Here is a 14,194-nt window from a genome sequence, read left to right on the forward strand (position 1 = left end):
TTAAATTTAAACTCAGTGCACTGTTACACTGGATAAATTGCCCCTATGAGTCCGTGCCGCCCAATTTACACCCCATTAACCTACACCCCCGGAACATTTTGAAGGGTGGGAGGAAACCGGAACCTCCAGAGAAAATCCACGCAGACATGAGGAGAACTCGCAAGTTCCTTTCAGACAGTGCAGGATTCGAACCCGGGTCCGGTCCCAATCGCTGGCCCTGTAAAGGCGTGGCGCTGACCGCGACGCCAAGAGGAGTCTGACAGTTGGAGGGGTTCCTGAACCTGCGTCCCCCGTGGATGTTCTCGATGGCGGGGAGGGTTTGGCCCGTGATGTCCGGCGGTGAGGTAGCTGCAAAGTATTGGACCGGAGGTCTAAACACGAAAGTCTGTGGGCACTGAAGTAGAAACACAATGCTGAAGAGATTCAGCAGGTCAAATGGCCACGTATCTTTCTCTTTGCGATATAAAGTGCACAGATCGACCTGCTGAATTTCTCCAGCATCGTGTTTCCAAGTCTATATAGAGGATCGTGGATGGTCTCCCTTTTCTCCTGATGCCATTTACTGGGAGCACAGTATTTTCACTACCATCAGGAAGGAGGTGCAGTAGCATCAAGATCAGGACGGGCTGGCTGGGAAAGAGCTTCTTCCCGCAGGCTGCGAGGTTACTGAATGGAATCCTGTAACCAAGTAAATCATCCCAAATATTTATATATATTTTGATTATTTTTGTGATCTTTAGGCGTGCACCGTGGTCCGGAGAGACGCTGTTAGGTCTGGTTCTGTTGAACCATCAGACGATGACGAACTTCTGTCTTGATGGAGGGCTCACGCCTGAAAGGTTGGTCTTTGCTACATAAAGGGCACTGTTTGATCTGCTGAGATTCTCCAGCATCCACGGTGTCTACAGATTTGCATGTTTTAATTCTAACTTCTACCTTCAACCTGTTGCACCCTGGCCACAACGCTTGCTAATTCCCCAGAAAGTCCCCTGCCCCAGAGACGTACCCAACCCGGGGGAAAGGATTGACTGGATAATTGAGGGGGGGGAGGCGGGGGAAGGGGGAGTTACCAGCGAGTGAGCGAGTCCTGGATGGCGTTGGTTAAGGCGTGGCCCAGGTGGAGCGAGCCGGTCACGTTCGGCGGGGGAATGCAGAGCATGAACTGGCCTCTTGGGTTGGGCTCAGAGATCCTGCGCTGCGGGTGCCAAGAAAGAAAAGACCTCGCGTCAGCTGAATAACCGCCAACAATTTGCCCCCCCCACCCCCTGTCACCTGATGAGACATCCCACGAAATGCAATCGGCCCACGCAGTTAGAAAGAAAAAACTCCCGAGAAGGGGTTGGGGGGACGCATTATTTCATTCCAGAGTGGGGCCTGGTGGAAACACAGCTGCTCAGATCGGAACTTGGGAAGGACTGCTCCGAGGCCAAGGAAAGGGGAGGAGAAAGCACTGGTACGATGGGCTGAACGGGCAGCATGGACCCCATGCAAAGGAACTGTGGCACACCGACCTTTGAGAATGTTTCCCCCCCCCCCCGCCCCCCCCCCAACCCCCCGCCAGTCTGCTCACACAACCTACATCAGGCCTGTTGTTGGAGACAACTTGTATGGTTGTGGACAGTCAGGTGGGGGTTGCCAGAGGGATATTGATAGGACGCAGAGCTGGGCTGAGAAGGAGTTAAACCCCCCCCCCACCAAAAAAAAATTGGAAATAAATCGCAGGCATCATATATCAAATAGCAGATACCGTTTCAACATACAGCCAACATTTGGATTAAATTTATGTATTAAAAAATATATATCTTAAAATTTATACATACAGCACGGTAACAGGCCATTTCGAATTCATGCCACCCAATTTACACCCGTCCGTTTCGACAGCAAGAGGAAACCGGAGCCCCCGGGGAAAACCCACGCAAGACATGGGAAGGACATGCAAAATCCTTACAGTCAGCGTGGGATTCGAACCCAGGTCCCAATTGCTGGTGCCGTAATGACGCGGCGCTAACCGCTACGCCAACCATGCTGCCTGTTGAAGGGTCTGGACTAAGAATAGGGTCATTCGACGGGCACGGTCTCAATGGCTGGAATTGGCTTCTACTGAGTTGAAAATGGGTCCGGCCCAGATGGCCAGCTTGGTCAGCAGCGATGAGTGGGGTCAAACATGGAAATCTGCAGCACGATGCAGGCTCTTCAGCCCCGCAGGGTTGTGCTGACCTAATAACCTGCTCTGCTAACTGCCTCTGTAGGACAAATTTGAAGGCCCAGGGTATAATGCTGACCAGTGTGAGATCACGGGGTCCGTGGGGCACTTAAAGCTGATGCGTAGATTGACAGAGCTGTAAAGAAAGCATGTGGTGTGTGGGCCTTCATTAACCGAGCTCAAAAGCCGCGAAGTAGTGTGGCAGCTATGGTCAGACCCCACTTGGAATATTGGCCCCCACCTCGTGACAGGGAAGATGGGGGATGCTGTTGAGAGAAGATTTACAAGGATGCTGCCCGGATTGGAGGATATGCCTCTCTAGGATATTAAGTGAACTCCATAGGGCCGCAGAGGACAAGAGGTGACCTGATGAGGGACGTTGATCACGTGGACGGCCAGAGCTGAAATGGCTAACACGAGGGGCATTATTTTAAGGTGCTTGGGAGTAAGTACGGGGGGGGAATGCAAGAGGGAAGCTCTTCACACAGAGCGCGGCGGGTGCGTGAAACGCGCCGTCAGCAACGGTGGTGGAGGCAAGGACAATAGATTCTTTCAAGACTGGAAAAAATGAAGGTAGCAGGGAAAATCCAGGCAGTTGTTAAGAGTAGGTGATTAGGCGAGCACAGCACCATGGGGCGAAGGGCCATTTATTTTAAAAAGCCATCTCGCACCAAGAATACTTTAAAGCATCAACAATATATTTTTCAAAATAAATGTAGGGTGGGGAAACACGTAACAATAATTTGGTCGCGCGTCTGAATGATGTAAATAGATGCTTCACGAAGTCGGAACAGAAACGGGAGCCTTATTCCCGTTCCGTGCTTTTTACACAGGCAGCGTCCCGGGAAAATGAGAACAATTTCCTGGAACGCAGCGGCCGTGTGAATAAACATTTATCTGTCTCCATTCTTCCAGATTCACGTTCACAGAGCCAACGCCCCCATCCGCCCAATCAATTCTCACCTTTCCTCTCTCTCTCTCGTCCAATGATGGCCTTTCGCCTGTGCTCGTCTCCCACCCCGCCCCCCCACCCCTTCTTCCCTGCTCCCGCCCCAGCCTTTTTATTCAGCCTGATGTTGGCTCATACCTTGAGCGGGTCTCAGGCTTGAAACCTTTTATTTTAACCTCCCACGGACACCGCCGAGTTCCTCCCACATTTCCGTTTCCCCGCGACAGTCACAGCCTCCACAGGCTTTCAATTGTCCCTCATGACGCTGGCCTCTCCTCACACTTGCGCTCACCGACAAAGAGCTCCAGCCCGAGTCCCTGACCGTTCCTACCCTAGCACCACACTATCACGGCGCCAGTAGCCCGGGTTCGAAACCAGCACTGCTGGCAAGGAGCCTTTTCCCAACAGGTGCTCTGGTTCTCTTGATGGGTAAATCGAGGACAAGGGGTCACAGACTTAAGATTAGAAGTTATCCAATTAAAACGGAGGAGGAGGAAGAACTTCTTCAGTTAGAGGGTCGTGGATCTGTGGAACTCCCTGTCACACAGAGCAGTGGAGGCCGGATCACTGGGAGTATTTAAACAGGAAATGGACGAGTATCTCATTAGTCAGGGTATCAAGGGTTATGGGGAATTGGAACTAGGTGTGAGCATAGTGGAGTTACGGAACAGACACGGTGAGCCTAGTGGCCTACCTCTGTTCCTTTATCTTGTGATCTTGTACGGGGAAGGGGGGGTTAGTGGGTTAATCGGTCACATGGGCATGTTTGGGCGGCGCGCATTACCTGGCGGTGTCTCTGAATTTAAAAAGCTGGCTTCCAGCACTTGCAGGGTAGGCAGCTTGACAGCTGACGCAGATGAGGCGGATCACAAGGACCACAGTACATCCTCCAGCTTACCCCATACTCAGGTTTGAAGAATCCTTGCTTCTCCCACCAGGAGTACCAGGCCGCTTCGACGTACTGCGGGCTGTAGGAGTCTGGCATCGGGCAGGTCACATCTACGGTGCAGAGGTAACAGCTCATTAGGGGGAGGGGGCGCACGTGCTCCAACCCTGCCCACAGCCGCTGGCAACCGGGCCACGCTCACCGCATCAGGCAGCGCCCGTGGTGGAAGCCCAGTGACCCCCCACCCCCTGTCCAGAGCTGCAACCTCCCCTCCCCCCGTCCAGAGAGACCATCCCTCCCCTCGACCAGAGAGGCCAAACCCCCTGGCCAGAGCTGCCACCCCTCCATCCAGGATTCCACACCTGGGGGGGGGGGGTGGTTTCTGAACTTTATCGGCTGCCACCCCTTTGGCCTCCAGGCCACATCCTGAACACCCCCACTATACAACGGTGCTGGTGGGGGGGGGGGGTGTTATTGACAGCACTGATCAAGGTGGGGGTGGCTCTGGGAGGGGGTGGCAGCAGTGCTGGGGGGCTGGGATGTTGTCAGCGCTGAGTAGGGGGGGTAGTGATGCCAGTACAACATGGTGGCCACTGTGACCAGCTCTTGTGAGAACGCCTATTTTGTTCACTAAGGCCACCCAAAGTCTGGCCAGGAAATTACTGCACTGGCTTCTTCATTAACCCTTGCAGCTGACTGAATAATAACAAGAGCAACGGTTCCCTCACCGCCCCCTTGGATCTTTCCACTACCACTAGTCCAGGACAAGAGTGCATAACTTCAAGAATGAAGGGTGTTCGCTTAGAGCGGAGTTGCAGAGAGATTTCTTCAGCCGGAAGGTGGTGAATCTGTGGAATTTGTTGCCACGGGCGGTTGTGGAGGCCAGGTCATTGGGTGTATTTAAGGCAGAGATTGATAGCATTAGCGGAGGAATCAAAGGTTATGGGGAGGAGGCCGGGTAGTGAGGCTGAGTTGGGGGAAAATGGATCAGCTCATAATAAATGGCGGGGCAGACTCAAAGGGCTGAATGGTCTATTTCTGCTCCTATGTCTGATGGTCTTTTGGATTCAAACCTGTGTGGCATTGCGCCAACCACAGTGCCCTCGTTGACTGGAACGGCGGGCGAGCCCCGCGTTTAACCTCTCACCGGAGAGTGGCATCTTCATCCCCCTGCCCCCCCCCCACCCCGATGCAAGACCCGAGCTTGCTTGGAAGCGCTACGAGCCAGTGACGCTGCGCTCGTGAAGGCAGTGCAGAATTTCGACAGGGCGAGGTGGCGGTGTTTGGAGAGGGGAAGACACCGCACTAATCCCTGAACACCGGCTGCGCGGTTAACGCAATGCTATTGCAGTGCAAGCGATCCAGGTTCAAAACCGTCCACGTAAGGAGACTGTGCCCATGGGTTTCCTCTGGATGCCCTGGTTGCCTCCCACCCTCCAGACGCACGTAGGTTAATTGGAGTATTTGAGAGGCACGGGGTTGTGGGCCGGAAGGGCCTGTTACTGTACTGTAGATCTACATTTAAATTGACCATCACCGCTCCTCACTGCCCAGGAACCAGATACAACGTTTCCACATGCCTCACCTTTCTTCTCTCCGGGGGGGGTTGCAATATCATATGTTATCACTCCCAACTCTTTTTTTTCTTTCTTGTCGTCTTTGGCCTTCTTCTGGGAAATAAATGGAAATAAAATTTGCACCTCGGTGTGAGATCCAGTTAAACGGGGCAAAGGGTCTCTCCCTGGAGCGTCAACGGTTTCCCCCCTTCAACGAGAGCTGAGCGCTTCCCAACACTTCCGACTTTCAGCCAGGATACAAATCTCAGCAATGCAGCTGGGGAATTTACTTTCAACCAACTTAAATGTTGTGTGAAGATGAATATTTTTCCTACAATACAATACCCATGACGGATTATGTTATATTTTATATTGTACATAGATATGTTTTAACAATGGCAATGGCATTCTCCATTAACAATGGCGTGAAGCAAGGCTGTGTTCTCGCACCAACCCTCTTTTCAATCTTCTTCAGCATGATGCTGAACCAAGCCATGAAAGACCCCAACAATGAAGACGCTGTTTACATTCGGTACCGCACGGATGGCAGTCTCTTCAATCTGAGGCGCCTGCAAGCTCACACCAAGACACAAGAGAAATTTGTCCGTGAACTACTCTTTGCAGATGATGCCGCTTTAGTTGCCCATTCAGAGCCAGCTCTTCAGCGTTTGACGTCCTGCTTTGCGGAAACTGCCAAAATGTTTGGCCTGGAAGTCAGCCTGAAGAAAACTGAGGTCCTCCATCAGCCAGCTCCCCACCATGACTACCAGCCCCCCCACATCTCCATCGGGCACACAAAACTCAAAACGGTCAACCAGTTTACCTATCTCGGCTGCACCATTTCATCAGATGCAAGGATCGACAATGAGATAGACAACAGACTCGCCAAGGCAAATAGCGCCTTTGGAAGACTACACAAAAGAGTCTGGAAAAACAACCAACTGAAAAACCTCACAAAGATAAGCGTATACAGAGCCGTTGTCATACCCACACTCCTGTTTGGCTCCGAATCATGGGTCCTCTACCGGCACCACCTACGGCTCCTAGAACGCTTCCACCAGCGTTGTCTCCGCTCCATCCTCAACATCCATTGGAGCGCTAACACCCCTAACGTCGAGGTACTCGAGATGGCAGAGGTCGACAGCATCGAGTCCACGCTGCTGAAGATCCAGCTGCGCTGGATGGGTCACGTCTCCAGAATGGAGGACCATCGCCTTCCCAAGATCGTATTATATGGCGAGCTCTCCACTGGCCACCGTGACAGAGGTGCACCAAAGAAAAGGTACAAGGACTGCCTAAAGAAATCTCTTGGTGCCTGCCACATTGACCACTGCCAGTGGGCTGATAACGCCTCAAACCGTGCATCTTGGCGCCTCACAGTTTGGCGGGCAGCAGCCTCCTTTGAAGAAGACCGCAGAGCCCACCTCACTGACAAAAGGCAAAGGAGGAAAAACCCAACACCCAACCCCAACCAACCAATTTTCCCTTGCAACCGCTGCAATCGTGTCTGCCTGTCCCGCATCGGACTGGTCAGCCACAAACGAGCCTGCAGCTGACGTGGACTTTTTTACACCCTCCATAAATCTTCGTCCGCGAAGCCAAGCCAAAGAAGAAGAGATATGTTTTAAAGGAGATAAATTGTGACAGGCTTTTTAGTGTAGGACACATACAACACTTCAAAACAGATCTCATTTAAAATGCCAGAGCTCTGCTCAAGCCAGACAGTCCAGGCTCTGGTTGCCTTTGCAAAAACTTTATAGAATGCCTACAAGGACTTCACAAGTAGGTGTTAATTGGACGTGCTATGGAGTAAGGGATTATTGTTTTGGAAAGCAACAGACGAACTCGGAAGATTGGGTCCGGAGCCGCAGTCTGTCTGAGTGCAGTTGGCAGTTCTTAGAGGATCGTGTGGTTTTCTCTGAATGAGAGAGAGAGAGAGAGAGAGAGAGAGAGAGAGAGAGAGAGAATTCAGTTCTACAGTTCAGTAGCAGCAGCTGGGACTGGAACAGGACAAGCTGGCAAGCTTGTGGAAAAACCCCATTTTGAAGATGTTAGGAATTCTGAGTTCAGCCTGTTCAAAGCCCTTGTGGTCCATACAAGAGGAGAGGACTGGCTGCCTAATGTTTCACGGAATAAGGGAAACAAAAAGGCCCCCTGTGATGACCTGAAAAAAAGAAGTTATCATCTGGAGAACCCTGATGGGGCAAGTTTCCTCGGCAACACACTGATGTGGCTGATCAGAAGGAATCAGTTGTGGGTGTCCAACGAGCAACAAATCTCGTTCTGAAAACCGACAAGAACCTTCCTGAGCAGTAACCATTTACCTTTCAAGCACCAAAGCCTGGTGAACTTCATCAATGTTAAATTCTGTGTACAGTATAAGAATTTCCCAATACCGGTGAACTTGGGAGGAGTGAGAAGTGAGATTGGACTGTGAATCAAAGAACTTTTCTGAACTTACACACACATGCTCCTTCCCCCCCAACTCCTCTCCTCGTTTTAGTCCCCCCACCTCCTCTTTCCATGGCTGCTTCCCCACCCATCCTCCTCTCCTATTTCCACCCCGCCGCTCCCACTTCCCGTTCCAGTCCCCGCCACCCACCTCGGGCTGTTTCTGCTGCTGCTCCTTCATCTTCTTCTGCAGGAACCTCTCCATCTTCTCCTTCTTCAGTGCCTCCTTCTTCAGCTGGGCTGCCGACTTCTTCACTGGCTCCGCCCCACTGCCAGCCGCATCCTCCGGGTGCGCCTCACCCGGCTCCGCCCCGACTGCCTCCAGCTGCCCTATGGCGGAGAGGGGACAGGACCATCTGACACAACCACCAACACCAACCTCCCGGAGCGGCTGCCTCTCCCCTTTCCCAACCAAGTTCTCTGGGTAGACAATTCACCTCCTCGCAGCACCTGAGTACGCCCCCTCCGCCCCCGGGATTCGACCCCCTGCCTGTGCGGAGTTTGCACGCTCTACCTGCACACTCCGGTTTCCTCCCATGTCTCAAACAGGCGGGTTTATTGACCACAGTAAATAGCCACTGTGTGTGGATTGGAGGTGGGATCTAGTGGAGGTGGGGGTGGAGGGGGTGGTGAAAGAAGGCATTTCTGAGGGAAAATTGATGGGAACCAGAAACAGGCCCTTCAGTCCATCTAGTCCACGCCGAACTATTATTCCGCCACGTCCCACTGACCTGTACCCGGACCATCTCCCAATTCCCTTCCCATCTGTGTGCCTGTCCAAATTCTTAAATGTTAAAATTGAGCCCACATTCACTACTCCACTCCACTCTATGCATGAAGAAACTCCCCCACACCCCCATGCTCCCCCTAAACCTCTCCCCTTTCACCCTTAACCCAAGTCCTCTGGTTTGCATCTTACCCACCCTCAGTGGGAAAAGCCCACCTACGTGTAGAAGTGAGAATAAAATTTCCACTCCTGTAGAATTAGTTTAAATGTGTCGGTCGACCTGCTCCAGAGAGGGGTTAATGGCAAGGGGGGAGGGCGGACCGCCCATTGCAGTTTGGTGGGGTGGGGGGAAGGGGATGGAGGCGGGGTGGAAAAGAGAGACCTGCTGTCCAGTTGAAACCCTACCCCCTCAATTTGACTCCTCCCAATGTCCTAGAGAAACTCAGCAGGTCACACAGGGTCATAACTGTGTCCAAAATAATTGAGCTGTACACGTAGCTGAGGAATCTAACTCCCATTCTGAGTTTATTGAGAGAATTAACGACAGACACAGTCTCATCAAACCACACCCGAACTCTCCTTTTCCAAAAATAAATGGAGTGAGCTATTTATAGAAATTTACCCAAGCACAAGACAGTCTCGTGAGCCATTCAGTTGATTGATGGCTCCAGCAGCAACTGGGTCACTCTGAACAGGGCATCCTAGCTCACAGCACCCAAAGTAAAAGCATTTCGGGCCTGAGCCCTTCGTCAAGGTGCGAGCAAATCAGGGTGGAGGAGAGGAGGGAGGAAAGCGCGGGGTAGGAGGAGAAGCCTACAGGTGGATCGACTTGCATCAGGCTACAGGCTGCTGGAGACGGGCTCACAAGACCCGGGTGCCGGAGCTGGGATTTGAGAGGGCGCTGAGGGGCTCAGGGTGCTGAAGGGCTTCCTCATCACGCCGGAGGATTGGATCTGGACCCCAGGTGGCCGATGGATCGGACGGGAGCCTGGGCGGCTGCGGGAGGGCTGGAGGCAGATGCACAGACACTCAGCGACTGTGAGGGGACTCTCTGCCTGTAAGGGCCACCAGGCAATGCTAATGGCGAATCTTCGTTTGCCCTTATGGCAGAATAAAGGTAATTTTGTGTAATATTACATTACTGTTTTATTACATGACATTAAATAGTATCTATCTTAAACAGCAGTGTCGGCGCTGCACAATTACTCAGCAAAAGGAGGTGTCAGGCATTCCTAGCCAACAGGTCACCCTTGGGCAAAGGTACAGTACCTGTTTAGCCTCCCAGTTGGGGTCACATAGACTGCAGATGGTGGATGGTTTCTACAAATTGGAATTTATGGCTGTAAACGCTGGGCAGATGAATCTGCTGATCAGTGGCCAGAACGAACGCTGCAACTGAAGGCGGCAACGGGAAACCCCTTCAGTATTTTTTCCCCCTTGTACAATCAGGAGCTCAACATTGACGGCGGTCTCAGGTCAAAGGCAGAGCCTTCGACGAAGGAGAACGGGGGGAGGCAATTCCGGAGGGTCAGAGATCGTGGCGGAGGGAGAGACGTGGTCGCCCGCGCCAAACGGCAAGGCCCCTGGATGATGGCGATCTGTCAATAGTTGGGTGCGAAGAAGAGAAAGGAGCAGAGAAGATGGTCTGCTAGAAAGAGGAAGGGGGGTTGGGGAGAGACGGATAGAGTGAGACACTCAGGAGAGAGGGAGGGGCAAATGGAGGTCAATGTTAATGTGGTCTGGTTGGGGAGCGCCTGGGTGGAATACAAGCTGTTTGGAGAGGGGGGAGGGTGGAACATGTCCTCTTTCAGCCCTTCCCCAACCTTTTCACTCAGACACCTGCTTGTTCTTCCTGACACCTCAACATTGGTCCCAACACTCAGGACAAGAAAAAGCTCCAGAGTTGTTAACTCAGCCTGCGACATCACCAGAACCAAACTTCACTCCATCGAGGACATCTACATGAGGGGGGGTGTCTTAAAAAAAAGCAGGCTCTGTCCTCAAGGACCCCCACCACCCAGGCCGTGCCCTCTTCACTCTGCGACCATCAGGGGAAAAAGTCCAGGAGCCTGTAGACGAGCACTCAGCGGCATAAGGATGGCTTCTTACCCTCTGCCATCAGATTCCTGAACGATCAATGAACCAAAGACATTGGTTTGCTTTGACTTTATGTGCACTTGTTAAAAATATAAGCCCCGATTTCTCAAGGGCGCTGCGTGACCTGCTGAGTTTCTCCGGCCTTTTTGTGTGTTGCGCTTGACCCCTCCCCAGCGCCCCCAACCATTCTCTGCTCAACTCCCAATGTTCTCACCTGGGCCTTGCTCCCTGCTCAAGGGTGCCATCTCCTGGCACAGCCTAACCTCTCCGAGAGCCCTCTTAAACTCAGGCTGGTTCACACAGGTCATGAACCAGCGGTTGACATTGACGTAGGGCTTTCTGAAGTCGGGCTCAAAGACCTGCGGGGGAGGGGGGGGGAAAATACACGTGAGCTTTAAGCAGAGAAGCCATTAGTTTATCCCAGTGGTTCTCAACCGTTTTCTTTCCACTCACACACCACTTTAAGTAATCTCTATGCCATCGGTGCTCTGTGATTAGTAAGGGATTGCTTAAGGTGGGATGTGAGTGGGAAGGAAAGGTCTAAACCCAATTGTTAATGAAATACTTTGCTTGAGAAAAAAATGTCATTAGCCCATTTCTTTTGGTCTGAAACTGTGCACATAACGAGTCAATGAGGGACAATTAAAACAGTGGTTGTCAAACTTTTGTCTTTTAAATGGTGTATTCTTAATACAGGTGTACTAATTCGGTCTTGGAAGAGCGAGTCTCTGGAAAATTTGCATATCCGACATCTGCGATCCCTGCAGGTACTGGATAATGGGGATTCTACTGTGTTCAGTAATAAATAATGAACGGAGTAAGAGTCCTTCAATGAGTCCCTGATCTGAGTTTGTCGTTGAGGGGTCTGATGGTGGAGGGGGAGCAGCTGTTCCTGAACCTGGTGGGTGCGAATCTTGGGGCACCGTCACCTCTTTCCTGACGGCAGCAGCGAGAACAGAGCATGTGCCAGGTGGTGATGATCACTGCTGGTCTCTGGGGTCAGCGTTCCCCGTCGATGCTCTCGATGGCGGGGGAGGGTTTTGCCTGTGGTGTCCTGGGTATGTGTCCGCTCCCTTTGGCAGGGCTTTACGCTCAGGGGTATTGGTGTCCTCAAACCAGGCCACGATGCGGCCGGTCAGCATACTTTCCCACCACACCTTTGTAGAAATTTGCAAAGGTTTCCAATTTCACACCAAACCTCGACAAATTCCTGACTTTATTGATGCATTTCTAATCTCTGTTTTGCACAGTTGGTTTACATTTTTGTTACTTGTTTACAAGTGTACTCTGAGTACAGCTTATGTTTTGCACTACCTATTAGTGGTAATTCTGCCTTGCCCGCAGAAAAAAGAATCTCAGGGTTGTACGTGATGTCGTGTATGGACTCTTGACAATGAATCTGAATCTGCCTCCCACTTTGGAACATTCTCCATCACGAGCTGTCACGTTTTTCGACGTCTCACTGAACTATTTAATGGATCAACTTTGAAGCAGCGTAGCTCTGCAGTGCCAGAGGGCAGAAGTCTGCGGGGGGACCGGCTCACAGTCATCGGAGCCAGCACTCGAGAGGGCCCTGAGGGCAAGAAGGGCCCCCGGGGGCCCTCGGGCGCTAGCTTGGGCCTGGAGCTTGGGTGGCCGAGCACTGGAGGTGAATCCACGGACACTCAGTGGCTCTGAAGGGACTGTCTTTTGCTTCTCTTTCTCTCGTACTGTAAGGGGGCGCTGGTCGCCGCTAAAGGTGGCTGCTTGTCTGACTCACGGCCAGGTTTCCGATGTCACACCAAACCTCTGCAAACCCCCGAAGTAGAGGCGCTGACGGGCTTTCTTCAACATCCCAATCGTGTGCTGGGGCCAGAATAACTTAAATTGTGGGCTCCTTCACAGTTTATTGCTGGGGTATAACTCTATCCCTTCTCTGACACTTTACAGCTTTAACATTTTGTTACACGACAGTAAAAGAAACCTTGACATCACTATTGGCCAAAGAGGCTCCAGCAGGCACGTTAGTTACAGCTTGTTTGAACGCTCTGGGTTCGACATCGCTTGACACTTACGTGTTGGTAGGGCAGCAGCAGAGCACAGGTTACCGCGATGTCCGCCAAGGTGACAGCCTCTCCCACCAGGTAGGTTCGCAGCTTGAGGTGGTTGTCGAGGAACTGCAGGGTCTTCCTTAGGTCGAGCTGCGCTCTTTCAACTGCCTGTGGGAAGGGGAGAGAGGGACAGTCATTGGGCATCTCATACACATTACAGGAATGCGCCGCTTAAAGTCTGTGAACTTGGGCGTTATGCAATGTGAACGTTGAGCAAACACCATTAGCAAAGCTACATAGGATGCTGCAGTATCCCTGTAAACTTTTTATTTGTAAATAGGGATCAGCATGGAGGTGTGGAGAGTGAACGGGCCAGTGGGATCAGTGCGGGGACCGACATGGGGCTGTGGGGAGCAAACGGGCTATTAGGATCAGTGTGAAGACTGATACGGGGCTGTGGGGAGAGAGAGCGGGCCAGTGGGATCAGTGTGGGGACCAACACAAGGCTGTGGGGAGAGAGCTGGGCTGTGGGGACTGATACAGGGCTGTGGGAAAGAGCAGGGCAGAATTGAACACAAAATTCCAAGTGTGGTCTCACCAGAGATTTGTTGAGTTGCAACATTACATCATAACTTTTGAACTCAACCCCCCGACTAATGAAGGCCCGGCATCCCATAGGCCTTCTTATCTACCCTATGAACCTGCACAGGTTTGGACCCCAAAGTCTCTCTGTTTATGCGTATAACAATATTATATAACACCCTACACGCATTTTGTAAAAATTTAGACAGAGAGCGGCAACAGGCCCTTCCAGCCCACGAGTCCGTGCCGCCCAATTACCTATACCCCCGTTCGCTTTTGGAGGGTGGGAGGAAACCGGAGCCCCCGGGGAAAGCCCGCACGGGCACGAGGAGAACACATGAACCCCAACAGCACTTAGAATATTTATTAATCCACCTTGTGGACGCGAGGAGGAGCAACAAACAAATCACACTGACCATCAGGAGTGAACTAAACCAATGGACTTTAACAGAACTTGCGCGTGGTTTGAAGCCCTCAGAACCCGACAGCGCTCGCGACTCCTGGGACCTTGAGGACGTCAGCTCGGAGGGCTGGAACCGCAGCCGGCACATCGGGGCTCTCTGCCCCCTGCTCAGCTCCGTTAACCAGTTTGCTTGCAGAGTGGCTTAGAACGACACGGGCTTCTATATATCAAGTTCATGTATAATTCTTTTATATGCAGAAAGCAGCCGTTTGGCTGCAATAAGCGTATATATTGATGCATATACACGTTG

At 52.0% G+C, this 14,194-nt stretch overlaps 1 protein-coding gene across 4 annotated transcripts in view; it reads right to left on the minus strand.

Annotated features, from left to right (window-relative positions):
• vars1 (valyl-tRNA synthetase 1) overlaps positions 1–14,194 on the minus strand; it is a 74,736-nt gene that overhangs the window by 55,323 nt on the left and 5,219 nt on the right. For 3 of the 4 annotated variants that reach the window (XM_069919507.1, XM_069919504.1, XM_069919506.1), the window contains exons 3-8: positions 12,924–13,067; positions 11,084–11,228; positions 8,197–8,375; positions 5,624–5,708; positions 4,051–4,151; positions 1,071–1,195 (exon numbers count right to left, since the gene is read on the minus strand). In XM_069919507.1, coding sequence (XP_069775608.1) covers positions 1,071–1,195; positions 4,051–4,151; positions 5,624–5,708; positions 8,197–8,375; positions 11,084–11,228; positions 12,924–13,067 — 779 coding nt within the window. The remainder of the gene's footprint in view (positions 1–1,070; positions 1,196–4,050; positions 4,152–5,623; positions 5,709–8,196; positions 8,376–11,083; positions 11,229–12,923; positions 13,068–14,194) is intronic. The other variant, XM_069919505.1, reaches the window with a different exon arrangement.

Source organism: Narcine bancroftii, chromosome 2, assembly GCF_036971445.1.
Source record: "Narcine bancroftii isolate sNarBan1 chromosome 2, sNarBan1.hap1, whole genome shotgun sequence".
Classification (NCBI taxonomy): domain Eukaryota; kingdom Metazoa; phylum Chordata; class Chondrichthyes; order Torpediniformes; family Narcinidae; genus Narcine; species Narcine bancroftii.